Source organism: Triturus cristatus, chromosome 7 (assembly GCF_964204655.1).
Source record: "Triturus cristatus chromosome 7, aTriCri1.1, whole genome shotgun sequence".
Taxonomy (NCBI): Eukaryota; Metazoa; Chordata; class Amphibia; order Caudata; family Salamandridae; genus Triturus; species Triturus cristatus.
The window spans coordinates 1,760,806,863-1,760,830,694 of NC_140590.1; the positions used below are offsets into that span (position 1 = coordinate 1,760,806,863).

General features: G+C 44.5%; 1 protein-coding gene across 1 annotated transcript in view; it reads right to left on the reverse strand.

Moving 5' to 3' along the window:
• Positions 1–452: 452 nt before the first annotated feature.
• The window catches only part of LOC146813015 (C-type lectin domain family 2 member B-like), a 189,380-nt gene continuing 166,000 nt past the window's right edge, over positions 453–23,832 (reverse strand). The window contains exons 5-6 of the mRNA XM_085620042.1: positions 9,548–9,660; positions 453–850 (exon numbers count right to left, since the gene is read on the reverse strand). Coding sequence (XP_085476168.1) covers positions 9,561–9,660 — 100 coding nt within the window. The 3' untranslated portion in view covers positions 453–850; positions 9,548–9,560. The remainder of the gene's footprint in view (positions 851–9,547; positions 9,661–23,832) is intronic.

Here is a 23,832-nt window from a genome sequence, read left to right on the forward strand (position 1 = left end):
CTGCATGGTGCTTGACAGCCTGATTGTGCGATGGCACCAGGAGGAGAGGGTCATATCTGTCCTGTTCTCTCCCTCTGATGCAACACAGCAACTTTGGGTGCTGTGCTGCGATGGGTGAGATTTTTGTAAATCTAGTCCTTACAATCTACATTTTCATCTTAGTCCCTCCTTGCATTAGCATATACCCCCAAACATACACTACTCATAAGAGAATGTCTACTAAATGTAACTTTACATTTTTTTTATAGAAAAAACACTATATTTAGGAACAAATGTACTCTTCTATATGTTTTACAGTATAGCCTCACATGAGCTTTACTCTGCACCGCTGTGATTACTCTAAACTCTATTCACACGAGAAATTCTCTTTTGTGTCAACATGCATTCAAAGTACCACTTTAATTTATCACTGAACCAAAAGGAAATCCCTAGTATTTAAGTATCATAACACGTTTTTACTTTAATAAAAAATCTCTTTATTCTACATTGTTATATCTGAGTGGATATCTTAAAAAATAGATAATACATTTTTTACATCAATCTTGTACACAATATAAAAAACAATATCTCAAACGTTTTACTATACAGTAAGTCAATCAACTTTTGACCACAGGGGAACTTTATAAACATTTCACTAAAATTTATGTATACTCATTTCACAATGTGTATTATCCTTTTTCATATGATGCACATAAAAATAGTTAAACAATACAGTCTTTGTCCAAGTATCAACTCAAAAACAATGTTTATCTGTCTAAGGGTCGACGTGTTTCGGTGTCTTTTATTGTTCTTCTGCACCTTCAGCAGGACTTAATTAAAAAATGGTAATCCATAATAACAGACCAAATATCTAAAAATAAATGATAAAACAATTAAATACAATCCTTAATCGTGTGGACCTAGATTACGTTTTTTTGGTTCAGTGTATACTTAATACATAAATGATACTCAAGTGGAAATTCATTCATACTGTCTTGATTCAATTTAGTGTCTGATTTCAGAACATACCTATTTATCTAGAGGACCTTCAGTCATGCTGTTTTTTAATAGTGTCCTGTTTTAAAGAACAACTTTGTTGACCTTAATGAAGGTTCTATAAATAGTCTTCACCTAGTAGTCTACCAGAGCAACGATTTATTATAATATATTTTACCCAATATTTGGTTATGCAGGGTGATCACAATAGTATATATGATTTTATCAACTTTGCCATATGTACAGTCAATACAGTCTTTATTTCGATTTACAAAATCATAAGACAAAATACATCAATTGGATTATAATATGGAATCTACAATCGATTTTACTTTTGTAAAAACCACGAATATATTTACAAATATATTATATAACAATGCATAAAGTATCAAAATGTTATAAAAATATTGAAAAACGATTAAAAAAACGTAAAAAATATACAATACACTAGAGCTCTAACAGGACAGTTATTTACATTTGTCAGTCCGTATTATAAGGGCCTATTATAGATTAAGGGTCAGCTAGTAATCAGCTCTTAAATTGACAAAATCACATAGGCAGATAGTTTTATCGACATACCCTTTCTATGTCCCCTCAGCCCTCAGGAGTAAAACTAGCATGAATAATATGCCCTCATCTTGTTTGTGCGAATAAACCACATCCAGCTCAAAGATTTTGCTACTGCGACCACTATCAGATCTTTGGTGTCTGTCCTAAGGATCCTTAATGCCTCCATCGCTAATCTTGTACCCATCTCGCTACAAATGGGTTTGAGCCATTTGATCCTAGGTAAATTGTAGGCTGGGCATACAAACATGATGTGCGCTATTGTCTCAATTTCCGTTGGGCATATAATGCATTTATCATCCGTTGGCGGATGCCAGCTACTGGTAAATGATCTTATAGGAAGCGAGCCCACCCTAAACTGGTGATACTGTTTCCTATCTATTGGCCTGGTGATAAGGTGCCACTAGGTTTCCAGCTTGGTCTCGAACTTGATCTCCAGGAATTCTTTAGTGAGGGTGGGCCTCATGATAGATGAAAACCGCTTGATTTTAACCATGTTCCAATACGCTTCCTTAAAGTTTTTCTTAGATGGAAATAAATTAGCTGCTGGATCATCCCACAAAGAGCTCATCCCCATATTAACCAGGGTTGTTTTGAGGTTTTTAAACCAAGAAATCTTATATGTGAGGCCCAACCCCCGAACTTCAAGAAGAGCCTTAGCATACAGAAAGCTCTGGAGTAGCCCAGAGCCTTCTCCAAAATGCTATAGGTCTGAAGCGTGCAGAGTCCTCAATACTATAACAACCCAAGTCAAAATAGAGTGGCAAGAGTGGAGTTGATTGCGGGAGACCAGTTAATGTTCTAACAAATTTATTTTGAGCTATTACCAGTGAGGTCAAATCCTCAAAATACCAAAGTTCCGCACCATACAAGATTGAGGTGCTGATTTTAGAGTTATAAATCCTGAGAGAGGGGACAATGGGTTTAGTCTGAGAATGCCTCAACTCTTTGGTCAATACACCAGCTTATTGTGCGAATTTTAGAGCCAGCATGTCGATCTGCGGCTTCCAACTTAATTTCCTGCCCAATGCTATGCCCAAGTAAGTAAAAACATTGGTCTGTTCCAGGGGGACGTTATTCATATATACTCTCCCCGTTATAACTTTAGATCTGTGGAGCACCATCAACTTCGTTTTCTCCACGTTTACCACTAGTTCGTGGTAGAACACCTCAAAGCAGGACCAGGCGGTTTGCAAGCCCTGTCGAGTCTTTGATATGATCAGGGTGTCGTCCGCAAACAAGAGCAGCGGTATCTTCATACCAGCCAACACTGGGGCATCTGTGGGGTGAGTGGAAAAATACTGGACTACCCTGTTTATAAACAAAGAGAACAGGGTTGGGGCTAATACGCACCCCTGGCGTACCTTTAGAAACCGGAAACCTCTCAAACATTTCCCTGCTTTCCCCAGCCAACCTGAGTATAATTTGAGCGGTGTAATTTTACCAAATAGCAACCAATTCCAGTGGCATCCCCCATCCACAAAGGCGTTCTACATTTTCGTACGGGGAACTAAATCAAAAGCGGATTTTAAATCAATAAAAGCCGCATAAATTGCACCCCCTCCTATAATAACCACCCGCCAGAAGATGAGCACAAATCTAAAAACCTGGTCAAGGGTGCTTGTGTGTGGCCGAAACCCCGCCTGAAGAGGAGTTAAAATATCTGTCTCGTCTATCCAGGTCTGAATTCTGCCAAGAACAAGCCTGGCAACTATCTTCTGAATTGAATCAATAAGACTTATTGGTCGATAGTTGCCTGGTAGCGGGCGGTCACCCTTTTTATAAATTAGTATGATTTCGGCACCTGACCACGTTTCAGAAGTAGGAGCACCACTGGAAATAGCGTTAGCCAGTAACTTTATATAAGATACCCAATGATCTTTATCATAAACAAACAAGTCAGCGGGTAAACAATCAGGGCCCGAGGCCCTGCCTCTTGGGATCGATTTTAACACTGAGCTGGTAAAAGCACAGAGTGGTTGTTGGAATAGACCATGAGGGAATATCATCACTACCACTATTGGCAGTGAACTGAGCTCAGTGTAAAACCCAGTGCTCTGGGGCAACATGATTTGTTGGTGTCTGATCTAATACTCCACTGCCCCATTTTAAAAGCTTCCAGAATTGGACCATATTTTTCTCCTTGCTGGCTGAGGTCAAATCTTGACAGCGGTTCTCGTCCCACTCCTTTTTTGCTTGTTGCTGGGCTTTCTTGTACATTGCTCTAGCCTTTTTGATATCGCCCATGTCTTTAGATCTAATAGCCCTGGATAAGGTCTTATAGGCCTGTCTACATGAGCTATTGTACCAAGAAGCCGCCTTTACACAAGTTTTATTCATAGGTTTACTACTTTTAATAAAAAAAGGTTTCAGTTGCTTAAACAAGTCATTATGGACCTGGGGAAAAATAAAATTAATATCCTTCTGGGAATGACAGTTAAGTGTAGTAGTCGCACAAGCAGCCAATTCTTTCATTTGGTCCAATTGCTCCCTCGTTTTCAATGATCCTGGGCCATTGAACTCTCATCAAGTCATTGGTAAGCATGACCTCAGCCGTACCATATTCGACTGCCCTAGTTTTAGGATGTAAGAAAAAAGCAGGAGCTTGCACATGAAGGACCAACGGATCATGATCACTTTCGGTCCGTACCTGCACCTCCATGTCCAAAAAAGATGACCAGCATTCTACGTTGATGAGGATATAATCTATGCGGCTAATAGTAGAGCCATTATCAAATGTATGAGCCCCTTCTTATCTGACTGCGTACGTCCGTTAGCTGCCCTCAGACTCCCTTTCCAGACATAGCCCCTTTACTGTAGAGCAGCCTCTGTCCATTTTTTAATGGGACAGAGTTCTAGTTGTGGGATGTTCCACTGTGAGTCTTCCTGTGCGCTAAGATTTCCATCCTCATAGTCCAGAGGCTCAAAACTACAATTAAAATCACCAGCGATAATCAAATTACAACTGCCCCTAGAGGATCCCAGGTGGCCATCGAGGGCAGTAACCACACTTGAACCCCTACCATCCGGCTGGCCTCTTGAATAGACATTGTAGATCAGGACATCAGGTCCATGCTCCATGGTAATCCGTATGGCCATGATGCCCGAACCATCAATGGATACTTCCTTCACCGATATATGTTAAATGGTGGATCTTCTGAATGATGACAGGAGAAAGTGATGGTTTCTTCTTGGTATTTTTTTTGTAGGCGATAGGTTAAACAGCTCATCTACCCAACTGCCTCAGGCTCATCTCTCAAATCATCACCAAATTCTAACATTGAGTCAGAGCAGCTGTAATATTCTAGTATACATAGATGTCATCAAAAGATGGGAACAAAAGGGAAACAGTAATATGCAAAAGGAAGTATCTGAAGTAAGACTGCTGGAGGCGAGAGCAGCCTTTATGTGCCAGCTGACGCGAAGATGAGTCGGCTCCTGCAGTGATTCCACCTGGGCTCTGTAGTCCACTGACTCCTCTAGTGCAGGCAGGCAAAAAGAGCAGTTCAAACACTCCCTACAGGAGTCTCAGGGTTGTGTGTTTTAAGCAAAGAACACACCAGCAGAATTAACACCAGAGAGCAGGGCTACATCCGGCTCTTTTGAATACACTTGTCACACGGCTTCTCACAGCCCCGTGAGCAGCTCGGTGCAACGTCACAGTCTGTTAATACCAGTTGTGGGAAAGAAGGCCGTCACAGTCTGAGTAGATTTAATGTCACATTCAGGGGAAGCGGGCTCTCGTGCACCCTGACTCCGACAAGCAGGTAAGGTTCCCCTCAGCGGTGCTGCAGCGTAGATCTTGGGTTCAGCACCTCTGGTATTAACATCACTGAAGAGAGGCTCCGGGGTGAAGTCACTTAAGTTAACCCACGCGCTGCTGAAGATTTCAGACAACAGGGAGGGGGTGAAGCACACCAGGGTCTCACTCTGGCATCAGTCACTCACCAGGGAGACCTCTGTTCAGGGTGGCCGCAGTCTGCAGGCTTCCAGTGAGAGTGCAGTGAAAAAGATCTATCCTCCTCAAGCGGACACTCAAATGTTAAACGTGCACTGGGTGTAGAAGGCCGACCCTCCAGACACAGCAGTCCAGCTGCTGAACTTTTTCAGCTGCAGCAGCAAAGGATACTGTCACCTCCGGGAGCATGTGCTAAAGTCCACGATACAGGAACCCAAAGATTTACCTCTGACCCCAGCCTTCGTCTCCACAGGTGTGCTCAGGATTGTGGAGTAAAAGATGAACACTGGGTAAACCATTGGGCCAGCTTAGAACGAGTACTTAGGCAGTTGTACTCCAGCTCAGCACTCCGGCTCAGCACTCAGATTCAAAGTTGGCGCCAAACTTCAATGAGGGCCCCATCGTGGCAAAGTGCATTTTTGTTTTAGGCGAATCACACTTCAGGACAAGCAGCCACTGTAGAGCGGTCAAATCCAGATGAGTTGTTGTCTTCCAAGATACCTTTGGCACATCTGGTGCACCTGCAATTTTCTCACCCATCAGAGCAGGACAAAGGATGGCAGGGATGGGCAGACCACCCTCGCTTTTTGACCACGAAGGCGTGTCTAAGGCAAGCCCGTCTGCGCCTTGGTCGCTGTCAGGACGCGTGGTGCGGCCCTGGGGCATGCTGTGTGCAGGGTGTGGAATAGAGAAGAATTAGGTCTTATTGGTGAGTCCCTGATTAGATGTCATGTGTGGTCGGTGCTGGATAATATTGAAAAGATCTGCACCTGCTGTAAGTTTGGTTTCGGGCCTGTAGGGCACTTCCTTAGCCTTCCCTTGAGTATTTCTCCTCCCCCTTTGACTGTACATACTATTAATGCTGCCCTGATCAATGCTCGCTCCATGGTTAAGCATGCATTGGATATATTTGAGCTTTTGGTGGATAATCGGCTTGATCTTTATTTATTACCGAAACCTGGCTTAATGAGTTTTCTGCCCCGACTATCTCCCTAGCCATCCCTACGGGCTTTAAAATTGCCAGGATGGACCGAAAATTAGGAAGGGGGGAGGGGTTGCGGTTGTCTATAGAGAATGTTGGGTTTTTACACAGTTGAATTGTCAGGAAGTGGTGGAAAGTGCAGCTTTTGATTTTCCCTCTCTATTTCCCCTCACTTTTTGCTGGGAGGCACACTAATCTATCGTTCAGCTCATTTCTTAAGATGCTGGATGAAGTTGTTGCAGAGATCCCTAAAATATTCTAACTACATTTTGCTGGGTGATTTTAATATTCACCTCGATTGTAAGGAAGCTCCTGAGACACTTTCCTTTTTAGAATCATTGGACTTTGCCCAATTAACTCAGTGGATCAAATCCCCTACACACAGTGGAGGGCATATTATAGATGGGATTTGTTCTAACTTCCCTTTACTAGTGTCTGATCCTTTTCCTGTTACTTGGACGGATCAATTTTTAATTTATTTTTCTTGGTCTACTCAATCGTCCTCCGTTCCCTCATATGTACTAGTGGGCAGACCGCCCCCTCGTATCGAACCCTCGGTATTTCGGAAGATTTTAGATGACACCCGGTTGGATTTGCCAGGGAATCTTTCCGAAGCTGTAGATGGATTTAAGCTATGGCTGTCAGCTGCAGCGGAGAAATTTGTCGTTCCACCTGATCGTAAAAGAGCTAGAAAGTTGCCATCCCAACCTTGGTTCTCCAATGAACTTAAATTGCAAAAATCTGTCTGTAAAACGTTCGAACGGACTTGGAGACAGGCGTATAGTCCCCCAGCTAAATTAGCTCTTAGAAAAGCTCAGAAAGTATACTACGCTATGGTAAAGACGGCCAAGGGGGTTTACTTTGCGGAGCGCATTGCACAATCTAAAAACAACTCTAAAGAAATTCTCAATCATGCAGAGTTTTCTGAATCCTAGAGCTGAACACAGGCCCCTACCAGGCTCGAATGACTGGTGTGAAAAACTCAGCTTTTTTCTGCAATACAATTAAATCCATTCAGGATAGTTTGGGGCCCTCTAGCCAGCCTCTGGTGACACAATCGTTTCCCATGGGGGCTAAGGCAACCATGGTTGGTCCTTTTTTGACCACATTCGCGGTTATATCCCTCTCCGACACTGTCGATACTTAAATCGCTGAAGTCAGGCTCCCCTACTGATCCTTGCCATGCTAGGCTTCTAGCAGCGGTGGCTGATACAGTTAACCCGGAAATTAACAATATGGTGAATCTCTCTTCAGACCGCCACGATTCCATTTGAGTGGAAGCAAGCTAAGCTCCTTCCATTACTGAAAAAACCCTCCCTTGATCCCGTATGTCCTGCCAGCTATCGTCCCATTTCCCTCCTTCCGGCTGTGGCTAAGATCTGTGAGAAAGCTGCCCATAAACAACTCTGAGTTTGTTGAGACCTCTGGGGCTCTCCACCCTGCCCAGTCAGGTTTTAGAGCTGCTCATAGCACCGAGACAGCTCTGATTGAGGTGACTGAGGCGATTAGAGACTGCCTGGATGCGGGCAGCAAAGCAGCACTTGTGCTTTTAGATCTTTCGGCTGCATTTGACACCGTGCCACACCAACAACTTTTGGCACGGTTGTCCCATATTGGCATCTCAGGGCAGGTATGGAAATGGATCGAATCATTCCTTGACAATAGATCGCAACAAGTGTGGTTGCCGCCTTTTTCTTCGACCCCGCACACCTTGGATACGGGGGTCCCGCAGGGTTCTACACTTAGCCCTCTTCTTTTTAGTGTTTACATGACTCCCTTGGTTTATTTAGCTGAGGAGCTGGGTGCGAAAATTATAGTCTACGCTGATGATACCCAGCTCCTCTTTACATGGAGTAAAATGGATTTCTCTCCTACTACTGCCAGGACATGCCTTGCAGAGGTTTTTAAATGGTTAGCGAAGGCCCAATTAAAGTGCAACAAGGAGAAATCTGAAGTGCTTCTTTATGGGGCCTTTCCTTCTAATTTTAGGGAAGAGATTTGGCCTGTTGGCTTTCCTCTTCCGAATGCCTCTGGCTGTCCAGCAAAAAACCTGGGGATCTGGTTTGGCCAGGATTTGAGATTCAACACCCAGATCAGCAAACTAGCGGGGTTGTGTTTTGAGATGCTCAAACGACTTAAGAAGTTCCTGCCGCTACTTCCTAAAGATGCCAAGGAAATGGTTACACGGGCAATTATTCTGTCCAGGCTGGATTATGCCAATGCATTGTATCTTGGACTTCCGGCCTACCAATTGAAAAGGTTACAGATCGTACAGAATGCGACGGCTAGAACCTTATTGGGCTTGCCAGTTAGATCCAGTGCCAGCCAGAACCTTCGTACACTCCACTGGCTCCCGGTTGAACAGCGAGTTCGGTTTAAGTTAAGGCCTTGGTGTTGGTACATGGTGCTCTCTATCAGACTGGGCCTGTCTACCTCGGAAGGCGTTTTGCGTTTTATGAGCCTTCCCGGCAGCTTCGCTCGAAGGGTCAATGCCTCGCGGCGATCCCTAGGTTCCGTCTGATGAGGCTAGGTGGCTGCTCTCTCTCGGTGAAAGCAGCCAGAGATTGGAACACCCTGCCCTTTGAGTTACGGAACATGGATAATCCTAGGCTATTTAAAAAAACAATCAAAAACTTTACTCTTCCACTAAATGCCCTTTGGGCAGGAGTTCTCGGTGGTTCATAAGCATTCTTTCCTCTTTTGCTATTTGGCTCCCGCGCCGGGACACTTTTCTAACATAACATAACATAACCACCCCTCCAAGTGGGTTAAATAACCGCAGTCCATCACCCCGCCATCGGCGGAGTTCACAGAAAATGATTAAAAACTCACTTCACAGTTATCAGTCGACGGACACTGTAATGCAGCAATATAAATTAGTATACACATGAACAGCAGCACATTTATCACAACTTTGTGGGGTGCCATCAGCACAGTGCAAATTATCTCCAAAGGCAGCTTTTGGGAAGGGCAGAGTCACAAATCACTGTGGATAAGTGTGTGCAACATTCTCTCAATGTCACTAATTAAAGTGCTGTAAAATGAAGGATCTTTTTTGCGCTTACGTTCATATGCGGACTATTTGGTGCAGATCCACTTGTGCTTGACGTAACATTCCGCACTCTTAACTCTCTTGTGACTCAGATAAGCACATTCCGAGAAATCTTCAACCGCAAACCTACAATATAAAGAAAATATTTTCAGATTTCAATTTTACGCAAGTTTCCGATTGGCACGGATTCAATCCAGCTAAAGGGCGTAGACACTAATACATATTTGAAATACAATATAACAAGTCTGCGAATGGGAGCCTGGAAGGGCTAGTCACTGGACAGAGGACTGGATGCACTGCTGGTTAATACAAGTGGCACATGGGCTTCCAGGCAGACCCCCCAGGATATTGCGGCATAGATTTGAAAATTATGCAGCATAAACATGGACATCTTGCAACATTAATGTGGCACTTTGTTTTACTTGTACTCCAGCTTTGTGAATCCTTCCAGCTGCTTCAAATTGACTGAAATAGGCCCCTCGCCTCAAGTTAAGTTCCCAAACACTCATCTAAAAGAGCTTGAGGGGCGATGATAAAAATTCTGATAAGAACTATTAAAGACAATAGGGTAACAGGTCCCTCAGAGCCTGGGTGATATTGATATATTCTACAATGCGTTCTGTTGGGTGAATAAACTACTTAAACGGACTGACAAATGATTAACAACCCTTATTACTCAGTCTAAATATAGATCTGGACACACCACAATATGAACGTAGTTCAACTTTCATATGTATATTTTATTTGGTAAGTTAGGCTGTCATACATAAAATGAACAAACCAACAAAAATCAATGACTGATGTGACATGTAGTGCAACACAATTTTATAACAGTTATAGACTGACAGATTACAATAATACATAGACAACACAAATGTACAAGACATCCGCCTAAGTTTAGTTAGAGTTGTGTGTCCAGATCTATATTTAGACTGAGTAATAAGGGTTGTTAGTCATTTGTAAGTCCGTTTAAGAAGTTTCTTCACGCAACAGAGCACATTGTAGAATAGATCAACATCACTCAGGTTCTGAGGGACACAGGGTTATCCCATTGACTTTATGGTCTACCAGGGCAAGTAGTTACCTGCGAGGATTTTTTGCATTTACATTGATTGTGTGTGTATATATTGATATATATTTGAGTATTATAACCATGTCAGAAAGACATTCATGCAGTGAGGAACAGATCAATAAACTCATTCAAGATCAGGAAAACAATTGTTTCCTAGGATTTGGAACATCTATGGACACTACTCTTAATGAGAAACTATCTAAATTGGAAAGATTAGAGAAAAAACTGGTACGGTCTAGATTAAATTGTCATCTCTTAACCAAGTACCTACAATCTAATATTATCCCTGAATGACTCCAAGGCACAAACGAACCATCAGTTTTTGTTGACATCCCGAAATTTTGGGAAGGCTTTCATTTTGTAGCCAACATTTGCTCAAGGCATTGGATGGTACTTGGAGTAGAGACTGCCCTTGAGTATGTTAAAAAGCTGATCTGAAAAAAAAATCATTGATGACAAAGCATTAGGGAATTTAAAAGAAGCCCTGCAACGTGCAGAGAAAACAATCTGAGTGCAATGCTTTCACACAAACCAGGAAATTAGATAAAATGGCCAGAGATAGAGCATACGACAAGAAGGTTATGTACCCTTATCTATCCAAAGACTATTACCAGCAGGATAGCCAGAGTTACTTCACAAATAGGGGCAGACAAGGCCCTAGAGGGTTTGCCACTTTCTTGGATTCTACAATGGGAAGTGGTTCTGAGAGTGACACAGAATGAACAGGCAATAGCAACACTAATCGTACTTACAACCAAGGTGCCTCTTATCAAGACCCAAACAGCAACTCGACTTATTTTAGGGGACAGTTCATGGATGCCCAACAGGGTTCGGGGTAAGGATCAGAATTGGGGCAGACCCAGAGGTTGGAACAGAGGGAACGTTTAGAGAGGGAACATGAGGGTCTGGTTTTACCGACAAGAGACCCATGGGGAGATTGAAACCCGGAGACAAACCTACAGATGGTAAGTACACAATCATCATCCATACTAACTCCACAGTATGATGACAACTTACAGTTACACTCATTGTATGACCATTCAGATTCCATTATTAATCTCTCGAGCCATACTCTTACTGAATCTGAGAAAGATGTCTTATGAAAGGGCCTTTCCTCTGTTCCCAAAACACCCCCTAACTCTTTTAATGTTAAGGTTTAATTACAGCAGTTCTTTAGAAAAATACGACTAAGGTATTACTTTGCTAATAATCCATCTCCTAGATTACATAATGCAGCCACCAATTTTAGAACTCGGTCCAAGTTTAACCCGGCAGCTCACCTAGTCACATATAAAATTCTGGCCTATGAGCAGATAGTACTTGGAGACTAAGGACTTAAGAACAGGAAATACATCAAGTACAAATATTACCAAAACCGAGAGAGAGAGTTTGGAGTCTTCAAAAAGCAATCATGAGATTGTTCTAAAGGCTGCTGATAAGTGATAACTTGTCCCGGACCAGAGACCGGGTCGAAAATGAAGTTGAACCCCTCTGCAACCAAAAGACTTCACCAGGACTCCCTAGGACTAGAGGTACTAGTCTCCTGCAGTCGGCAGGCACAAACCACATTTCCGGATACCAAGAAGGACTGTCCTCCGGGCTCCGTTGAGGTTACTCCCCAGGGAACAGTGTTGGAGTGCCATTGAGAGAAAGTCCTTTGCTGTGATTTGGTTCCAGAAGAAGTTGAGACCATAATTGTTCTGTACTCGATTCCTTATTCAAACTGAACACAGACCTCTCAGATGGCTAATGCAAATGAAAGGTGAAAACCCATAACTTTTGAGGTAGTCTGTCTCCCTACAGGGAATGGGCCTTACAGTGAAACACAGACCTGGGACTGCCCAGGCCAATGCAGGTGGACTTTCCCGGTTCTTCCACTTAGACAATGAAGACTCTCTTGGGAAAAGTTAATCTCATCCTTTTTCATGGAGGGGGGGGGGGTGTAGGAAAGTGCCCCTTTTTGCTTTGGTACCTTCTAACATTTTGCCTGATAACTGATGCTAACTTGACTAAAGTGTACCCTGGCTCCCTGAAAATCAGGTTCCCAGGGCCTGTGTTTTTCCCAAAATTGTAAATTTGTCTCCACAATTTGCACACCTCTGGGCCACCTGTAAGTCCCTTGTAAGAGGTACCCCTGGTACCAAGGGTCTAGTGACCAGAGAGGGCATCTGAGGGCTGCAGCATGTATTGAGCCACCCTCAGAGACCCCCTCACCTTAACACCCACACACTGCCATTGCAGGCTGCATATTGTGGTGCAGACCAACCCAAAGAGTCGACATGGCATACACCTCTGTGTGCCATGCCCACGAACCCTGACTGTGGCATAGTTAAGTGACCTCTCGAGCATGCCTCATTGCCCGAGGGCAGGGTGCACTATACCACAGGTGAGGGCATAGCTGGGTGAGCAATATGCCCCTACAGTGTTTGTGCCATTCACAGACATTGTAAGTGCAGTGAAGCCATATGGAGTACATGGGCTGGGAGTTTGTCATCATGAACGCCACAACTCCATGATGGAGTTACTGAAACCTTAGATGTTTGGTACAAAACATTTCAGCATAATAAACCTGCACGGATGCCAGTGTTGGATTTATTATAAAATTCGCTCAGTGGGCATCTTAAAGATGCCCCCTGAAAAACGACCACAGTCTAGTGTATTGGCTGACTGGTCCCTGCCAGCCAGACCACCACCAGGCAGGTTTCTTTCCTCATGGGGTGAGAGCCTTTGTGCTCTCGGAGGTCAGAAACCAAGCCTACTCTGGGTGGAGGTGGTTCACACCTCCCCCAGGCAGGAACAGCAACAGTTGGTGGCGAGCCGAAAAGGCTCCCACCGGGTGTCATGCTGATTTGTGCAGCTCCAACTAGTGGAGATGTCCGCCCCCCTGTCCTGGACCCACTTTTGGCAGTAGGACAGGCGGGAAAATTAGTAATCAGAGGAGGAGTGCTCACCCTGGCTGAAAATGCTCCATCTTGCTTTGGAGAATAGGCTCAATAGGAATAGGGCTGTGCCCATGTTCCCAAAGGGACACCTGGAGGATGTAATCACACTAAGGGACAGCAGCCATTGACTACTGCCCTCCAACACCAGTAACGCCCTTAAATTTCGAGTTCAAGGCATTTATGCTGTAGATACACATGCTTGGCATACTCCTGCCATCTAGTGTTGGGTCCTGATGTTTGCAAGTTGTTTATCTTCGAAGAACTCTTTTCCAGTCACGAGGTAAGGCGGCGACTCCTTTCGGTGATAGTGCGCATGGGCATCTACTCCATTGTTAGATTGTTTTCTTTCTGCAAACTGGTTTGGACGTGGGTTGCGGCGTTCTGGCTCGAGATCATTCTTTGGGATCCCCTTGGTGCGCAATCCACTGTACCCTCGTCGGTATTGTTTCGTCCGCGTTTCACCATTTTCTGCGTGGTGAAAAAAATCTGAAAACTCTGTCTTTGGTATCGAAGACATCGTTGGCGGCCTTCGTGCCAAGCCGTGTTGGTTGACTTACACTCCGTTACGTACAACCCAAAATTCTGCTGATGGAACGGACTCCGTTTCAATTCGGTCCTCGGTGCACTCCGCACACCGACCTGCATAAAGTCTGCAACTTGTGTCTCTCACCAGAGCACAAAGAAGAGAACTGCGATGCTTATCGATCATTCCAATCGAAAAAGACTTTGCAGGACCGTTGGGCTCCATGAAGGTACATGCAGCAGCAGAATATTGAAAATACCCCGGATATCTTCGGAGAAGATACAGAGCAAGAGGAAATGGAGGCGTAAGCAGCAGAAGAGGAGGCAGCCTTCCATATTCAAGAATCGGACTCAGAACTGGAAATAGAGTTGGAGTCTGAATAATTACCAGTGGGACAGGGGACTGAGTAATAAAGCCCCTTTGCCTCTCAAAATTCCTTCCACCATACAAAATGCTTCGGGCCATCACTGCCTCTTGGCCATGGTTGGCGCCGAGAGACTGCTTCCAACGCCCCACCCTCGGGCTCAGCACTCAAATCAAATTTATAAAGCGCATGGCTGCACTAGCTAGTGCGTCCCCGCGCTGCGACAAGAGCCCGTTCCAGGCAGAGGATAGAGCAGAGAGATGTCAGACAGTAGAGTTACCAGATGGAAAAAGCCACGTCTTGAGCTTTTTAAGGAAAATAGCCTCCGATGATTCCAGCCGGAGCTCTATCGGAAGCTTATTCCAATGAGAAGCTGCTAAAAAGCTAAAGGAGCGCCCGCCCATCCTGGTTCTCCTGATAATCAGGATGCTGACCGGACCCATCCCACTAGATCTTAAGCCCCGCGTAGGAACATACGGAGTAAGAAGGTCATGCAGATAGGAGGGGCCCTTCTTCTGCATAATACGATGACTGACACACATAGCTTTAAACAGAACACGTTCCCTCACCGGGAGCCAATGCAGGGAAGCCAGGGCGTTACTGGATGAGGTTCTCCTCTGGATCATTAAAACGAGACCCGCAGCCGCATTCTGGATGCGCTGGAGTCTCTGAACACATTTAATGTTAGCTCCTAGGTACAGAACATTCCCGTGGTCCAAACGAGATGTCACAAGGGCGTGGACCATCGTTTTTCTTGCTGACACCGGGAGTACATCTAAGGTCTTCCGGAGAGTGCGCAGGACCCCCAACACAATTTCCCGTCACTCGCCTGGTATGAGTCTCAAAAGACAGTTGTGTCCAGCCACATCCCCAGGTTCTTTACCTGGTCCTTAGGAGATGGAGTTGGGCCCAGGTTTGAGGCCACCAAGCAGAGGACCAGATCTAGGGGGCCTTACCTATCACTAGAACCTCTGTTTTATTGCCATTAAGTTTAAGGCAATTAAAGGCCATCCAAGACGCCAACTCTTGAAGACACATTGAGAAGTTTAATGCTGCCTCCTCAGAGTCTTGAGTAAGAGTCACCACAAGCTGTGTGTCATCAGCATATGACACCACACTGACTCCAAACTTCCCTACAATCTCTGCCAGGGGGGTAATGTAGAGATTAAAGAGAGTTGGGCTCAGTATGGAGCCTTGTGAGACCCCTTGGTCCAGCTTAACGCTTTTAGAGAGGAAAGGTTTCTGTGACACCTGAAAACTATGGTCAAGTAAGAAGGAACTTAACCATTCCATCGTCCTACCAACCACCCCTCCTTCTCTAAGGCGCTGTAGTAGCGTGTGATGGGCACCAGTGTTGAATGTGGCACTGAGATCTAAAAGGACTAGAGCAACCGTCTGTTCTATGTCTACGGATGGTTTCAGTAGATAAGAGCAGAGCCGATTCAGTATAATAAGTGGCACGGAAGCCAGATTGTGTAGGGTGGAGAAGGTTATGGTGAATAATATGCGCAGTCAGTTGGATGTTTACCACCTTCTGACAATAGCCTCTTTCCATCTTTTAGGGACAACTCCTGATGAAAACGAAAGCTCAACAAGATGTCTGATATAGGGCTCTATTACAGCTAAACTCCCACTAAGGATCTGAGGAGAGGCCGGATCTCTAGGTGAGCCGTACTTCATACTGAGGGCTACTTCTTTAAGTATGTCCCCACTGGGGACTACAAGTCAGAGGCATTCCGCCTGTGGAATCCTGGATGCCCCCTTACTGCTAACGCATCCATGTTGTGCTGAATCAGGGAAAGTGGCATAGATCTTTCCCACCTTCTCCGCAAATAAATCCAATATCCTATTACAAGAATCAACTGAACGAATGTCAGGAGCTGTTACTCTTGCTAGCGAGGTGATCTCTTTAAAAATAGCTGAGAACTCTTCTAAAGAACTTTTTACTGTCTCGATCCTGTTGCTGTAATAGGTGGCCCGCGCTTTCCTAATCATAGCATATTTTTTTAGGCTAGATTTATATTCAGTTTTAGTAGGTACATCATAATTCCTCCTCCAAGCTCTCTCAAGACGCTTACAGGCTGATTTAGCAATTCATTGCTAACCCAAGGAGCGTTTTTAAGCTGCCTACCCGGTGCTCTCAAGGACCAAGGAGCCGTGCTATCCAGTGCCTCCAGGATGCGTTTATCGAGTGCATCACATGCAAACACAATATCAGTGCCCCCAGGCGGCCCACCCTTTTGTAGGGCCATATTAAAGCTAGGTGTAGAAAACGTAGCCCATTTCCTCAGCGGTTTTGAGGTACCCATTTTATATGGCACATCAAACTGGGGCAACATGATCCCAAAAGGGGACACAAAATTATCAGTACACAAAACCGAGATCGGGGGTTCAATTTGTAAGGCATCCCAGTAAGCAAAGATCGGGTCTAACAAATGGCCAAGTTGGTGAGTAGGAAGTTCTGATTTGAGCGTCAGGTGTGAACTGCCAATGCCTGGCAGACCTCCTGTGCACAATTAGATGGATCATCAAAATGCAAATTCAGATCCCCTCCCCCCCAACAGCAATTTGGCATAGCGTAAAGCGGGTTGCATTATTCGCTCAATCAGGCTGGGTGCAAAACACGTATGGGGCCGCGGGGGACGATAAATCAGGAACCCCTTTATACAGCAATTTGAAGGCGCCATGATAGAAAAGAACCCTGCTTCGCACTCCTCAATCTCTGTAGGTTCTAAGGTGCACTGAATAGATAGCCTATGTATAATGGTGATTCCTCCGCCCCTATTGGTCATAAGGTCAATTCTGATAATACCATAATACTGAGGAAGGGATTCCAGAATATCAGGAGCAGAGTACTCATTTAGCCAGGTCTCCGTGAGGAATAGCACGTCCGGCTGGGCATCCCTCAGATAATCATAAATTTCAAGTTTGTTTCTGCAGAGATATGCAGTTGATCAGAGAGCAGTTCAAGAGTTGGCTGCTATCTCTGGTTTTCAGGCCGGTCACAGACATAAAAGGGCAGTGGCTGCACTTATGCCACCGGTTCCCTGCCAAAATACTATGTTTACACTGCTCCGAAATAGGAGGGCATAAAGCAGTAAGTTGCTCAGAGGTATACCTGCAAGCTGCCCCCATCCGGGCAGGGGTTCTGGCCCTGGGTCCCGTCCAGTCGCAGACGGGCTTGCCTTTGGCGTGCCAGCAGCGCATCCGCTCATGCATGCGTGATTTATAGCCCTCCTCCCCTGACTAGACCACTGACCTCGCCCCCCCCCCCCCCAGGGAAGCGGAAGTGCGGCTCAAACCTACCCCCGCCCTCCGCGCAACGGCACTAACTGCCGCGTTGGACCGGGGCGGAAAGAGCACCAGCACCTGCAGGTAAGAGACAAAATGCAGCTCACCACGTAGAATGACAAACAATATTTTCTAAAATAAAGGTGAAAGTGCACGAGACAAATTGTAAAATCACCGTACTGTTTGCAAAAACGGGAGTGACAGCCTCTCACAGGCTCCTTGGCACTGAAACAGACAAGCAAGCCTTCTGGATCGGTCCAGAGTCAAGAGGATACGGTTTCAAAACATTTCAGATCAAAATAGGAACCGGAGGGGAAACTAGCTCGGTACCGATAATGTTGGCCCTGAAACAAAAAGACGCTCCCTTCATACCACCGGAGCCGTTTTAGAGAAAATGAAAGAAACGCTTGATACTAAACAAAAGAAGATTAATATAGGGTGGAGAGGTGTGGTGCAGCGCCCAGGGTAGCTGACTTCGGAGCACAGGGTTCATGGTTCGATCCCTGGCTCCGGCGGCAGCTCAGCACCATGCGACTCTGGGCAATAGCTCACCTAATTTCCACGACGGTTCCCAGCGCCTTGAGACCCGTAAGGGTGAGTATTTCGCGCTTTACAAATATGGATTTACTTTTTAAAATTTTTATATAAATCCTGGTATTGGACAAATAAAAGCTAAACCAGTTGTACCTTTAATAAGAAAGGCAGACACTGAATACAAAATCCCTTTGAAGAAGAAAGATGACTTGGCTTCCAGCCCTATTAAAATTCCTCAAACCCCTCCACCTGCTTCACCGATTCCCATTATACCAGATATAGATCCTCTACACATTACACCATCAGGTTCTCCCAACACAAATCCAGATTTAGGAGATGACAATAATTGTAGTCAGCCACCAACTGATTCTTGGGATGACTATCATATAGATCTGCCTCAAGATACAGATCCTGATCTATATACAGCAAAACCTTCCCCTCCTGATGATAATACTGCATATCAGAAATTAATTGCTAGGGCAGCCAATGATCATGGAGTACCCAAGAACAGGCTTTCCTATTTGAAACCTTAGGAAACACACGCAAAACACAAATGATGCCTATGTTAAAAGGGATGATGAGGCATACTAATGATATTTTTAAAGACACAGTTAGAGCACTTATCCGAACACCTAGAGTAGACAAAAAATATAACCCCCACCCATCTGACCCAGTTTTTTTAAGGGTCAGTTGCCTTTTGATTCTTTAGTGGTCTCTAATGCTCAAAAAAGGGCAAATTCACAGACATCAGGAGAGGCACCACCTCCAGATAAAGAATCCAAATGTATAGATGCATCGGGGAAAAAGGATAGCTGCTCAGTCAACCACTGGTGTATAGCTAACATGCAAGGTCTGTTATCCAGATACGACAGAGTTCACTGGTACAAAAGGGAATAATTATTGCAGTATCTCCCAGAAGAACATAGAAAAAGAGGGCAGGACGGTAAACTTATTTCAAATTCATCAATCAGGTGTGCATTAAAAGCTGCAGGTACCACAGCAAGAGGAATCAACAGAAGCATTCTATTAAGGAGACATGCGTGGCTCAGAATTTCTGGTTTCAAACCAGAACTTCAACAAACCATTCTCCATGCACCCTTTGATAAGGAACACCTATTTGGGCTTCAAATAGAGCAATTCCTTGAAAAAATGAAAGATACAAAAGTGGCAAAATCTATGGGAGCACTTCAATCTCCTTCTAGCAGACGTTCCTTTCGGTGCTACATTTACAGAGGAGGCTTCAAAACTAACACCACAGATATGGCCACGTCTTCATACAAAACACAATCTTCCCCTTCTAGAGGATTCTACAAGGGTGGTTATAGAGGAAACAATGTTAAAGGAAGAGGTAGAGGTACACCAACCCGCACCTCTCAGTCCACTAACAAACAGTGACTTGCCAGTACTCTCCCCCCCCCCCCCCCCCCGACCATTCATCACCTGTCGGAGGAAGATTACAACAGTTTCTTCCCATTTGGCAATCAATAACAGACAAATGGGTTTTTGATATTATCCAACATGGTAATTGGTTGGAGCTTACCAGCAATCCTTCCAATATTCCATCTCGCATTCACAAATTCTCACCACACACCAACAGCTCCTCAAACAAGTACAAGCTCTATTAATAAAAGGAGCTATGGAACCAGTTCCATTACAACATCAAGGATCAGGAGTTTACTCACTTTACTTCCTAATCCCAAAAAGGATGGATCCCCAAGACCAATCTTAGATCTCAGAAGGTTAAACCTATACATATTGACAGAGCACTTCCATATGGTTACCCTTCAACAAGTGCTTCCACTTCTACAGCAAGGCGACTTTATGTCCACACTAGACCTAAAAGATGCAAACTTCCATATTCCTGTACACTCAGTACATCGCAAATATCTCAGATTTGTAATAGCAGGAAATCCCTATCAGTTCAAATTACTACCAATCGGAATAACTACTGCACTCAGTATTTACAAAATCTCTAGCAGTAGTAGCAGCTCACTTAAGACAACAAATTCATTTCTTTCCATATCTGGACGACTGGCTTATCAAGACCAACACACAGCAAAAGTGTCTACAATACACTCAAGCTACCATAAACCTCCTTCATCAATTAGGATTTACAGTCAATGTACAAAAATCCCATCTTTAACCCACACAAGTGCAACCATATTGGAGAGCGATGATAAACACTTGCACAGCTTTAGCCTCTCCCAGTGCAGCCAGAATTCAACATTTTTAAATGTTACTACTACAGTTTCAAAACGGTCAATACCCAACAGTCAAAACATTCATGCAATTGTTAGGGATGATGGCACCATGCATTGTCATAGTGCCCCATGCAAGATTACACATGCGTCCTCTACAGGAATGCTTAGCATGTCAGTGGAATCAAGCACATGGTCAATTAAACGATCTAGTGTTGGTAGACAGCCGCACTCATCGCGCTCTGCAGTGGTGGAACACACAAAACTTATTAAAAGGGTGGACGTTCATCAACCCCATTCCAAAAATCGTGCTAACAGGTGCATCTCACAGGCTGATGTGCCCATCTTCAGCAATTAACAGTTCAGGGTTTTTGGAATGCTAAGTACAGTTGTCTCTCAATCAGCCTCACCTGGTAGCGAAAGTTGTCTTAGTCCGAACGGACAGTGTGACAGCTTTGTATTATGTACAAAAACAGGGAGGGGGGAGGGGGGAATCCCTCTACAGTGGTAATACCTCTCTCGAACCATTTGGCGTTGGGCAATACACAGCAGAATTCATCTTCTGGCAAAACACCTCCCAGGCATGAACAATCAATTTTCCAACCTCCTCGGCCGGATGCGGCAACAAGTACACAAAATGGATCATCATCTCCAGGTTCTCCTTCGATACTTTCAAAAAATGGGAATTTCCACAGACAGATCTCTTTGCCACAGCACAGAACTCAAAATGCCCAAACTTCACCTCCAGATTCCCACACGATCTAGCCAAAGACAATTCCCTATGGATGAACTGGTCAGGGATATTTGCTTACGCTTTTCCGCCCTTCCCTCTCCCATTTCTGGTTCGGAAACTCAGGCAGACATGTCACAATGATTCTAGTTGTTTCCACATGGGCTTGCCAACCATAGTTCACCACACTACTTTACTGTCAGTGGTTCCACACAAAAAGCTGCATCCCAATTCCAACCTTCTCACACAGAACCATGGAGAAATCGGACATCCAAAACCCAAAGAGCTTAACCTAGCGATCTGGCTACTGAAGTCAGTTTAGATACCTAAACCTACCAATAGATTGAATGACAATTCTTAAACAAGCAAGAAAACCTACCACTAGAGCATGTTATGCCGCAAAGTGGAAAAGGTTTGTTATATCATGTAATAACACAATTGATCTGTTAGATGCATCGATGGAAAATATTATTTGTTACCTTTGGCATCTACGAGTTGGATTAGCCTATACATCTATTCGACTACACCCGGCGGCAGCAGCTGCTTTTCTACTAAACAGACAACATTTATCCTTATTTAGAGTTCCAATAATTAAAGCCTTTATGGAAGGCCTTAAAAGAATAATCCCCCCTTGAATACCACCTGCACCTGTCTGGAACCTTAACATTGTTCTCACAAGGCTAATGGGTCTACCTTTTGAGCCACTGCACAATTGACAATTACAATTTCTCTTGAAAGGTTGCCTTTCTCATTGCTATCACTTCATTAAGGCGTGTTGGTGAGCTACAGACACTAACCTTAGAAGAACCTTTCTTTCAACTTCAGAAAGATAGAGTGGTTTTTCGTACAAATCCAAAATTCCTTCCAAAAGTAGTTTCTGCTTTTAATATTAACCATTAGTTGAGTTACCTGTGTTCTTCCCTCAACCTGATTCAGTAGCAGAAAGAGCTCTAAACACACTATGTCAAAAGAGCACTATTATATCGATAGAACAAAAGATTTCTGCAAAACTAAACAACTTTTTGTTGCATTTGCTCCATCTAATTAAAGAAATCCTATATCTAAATCTGGTATTTATAGATGGATTGTTAAATGTATTCAAACATGTTATGTTAAAGCTAAAAGAACTTTAACTATAACTTGTAGAGCACATTCTACTCCCAAATTGGAGTATCTGCGGCCTTTTTAGGTAACGTTCCCATAGCAGACATATGTAAAGCAGCTACATGGTCTACACCACACACATTTATCAAACGTTGTGTGGATGAATTAGCACATCAAAAAGCTAATGTAGGACAAGCAGTGCTAAAAACACTTTCAGACAACTGCAACACCCACTGGTTAGCCACCGCTTAGGGAGATTTCGGCTATACAGTAAATACAAAGCATGTGTATATACACCACACATGACTCAAATGGATTATGTTACTTACCCTGAAAGCATCTGTTCTTGGCATGTAGAGCTGTAGATTCACATGCGCCCTCCCTCCTCCCCAGACACCTGCGGTTGTTGCAGTTATTATTATTAGTCACCTATAGACATGGGGCATAACGCCTCAATTAGCAAGACCTGTGATACAGCATCAGCAAAAAACGCTTTTACTGCAGTGACGAGGACGCATATCTATCAATCCGACGCCCATGGCCCAGATCCTCAGATTGTGGAGATCGAGACCCCCACAAGAGACCAGAGAGAAAGCTTATGAGCCCCTGGTTCCATTCAGCCACCTTGGGCCTAGCTTGCCCCTTGGCTGGGGAGCTCACAGCTATGTTCCTTCAAAATTTAGGCCAAAAGATCAAAATAACTCTCGAATTAACCCCAAATCCGTTGTGGCCAGCAGCACCCGCATCAGCACCCCCATAGGTCCCTAATGGAAAAGCAGACCATTACGTCATCATCAGTGCAGACGTGGAACTGGAGAATACGCCCCGACTGAGGAAAACAGTGCCACCAATAAAGCCCTTTTGTGGCAAGCAACTAAGATGGAAGTTCTAATAGACCTCGTACAGGCAATTGCAGGCCGCCTAGTCAACCTAGTATTCAGGGTGGAGGATGTGGACAACAGGATCTCCCAGTACTTGGTCTAACCCGGGGGACTGCTCTTGTTGTAGTTCAATTCTGATGGAGAAATGGGCCTCCCTCCCCAAGGTCCTAGCAGACATAGTGGAGATAGCCAAAGGTCATAGGGAGGTATCGACTTCAAGCAATACAGGCGACAGGGCGCTGCCCAACAGTCATCTCCCGGAGGCACAACAGACAGCAGGGGCCCGTCGTGACAGATGAAAATAGCTGAACAGGGCAAAGGCGTGGCACACACGATTAAGATGCCCGCCAGCAGTTCTAAAATCAGCCAAAGGAACACCAAACCCGAACAGAGGGGAAAGTGACACCCCCATAACAGTCTTGCAGGAATATACTCCAAGTACAACGGCCACACATGGAGATAATCTATCAAGGAGTGTAAAAAAAAAAAAGAAGAAGCAATTGAAAAAAACAAAGTCAAAAGGGAGATATCTCCAGCTACAGAAGACTGATCACCCACCCCTACAAGGGGACACCAGAGCTACCCAACCTTATCCAATTTTTACTGCTAATAATTGGGGCAAAAAAGACGCTCAGGTGCCCCTGCTCCTGGGAAACAAG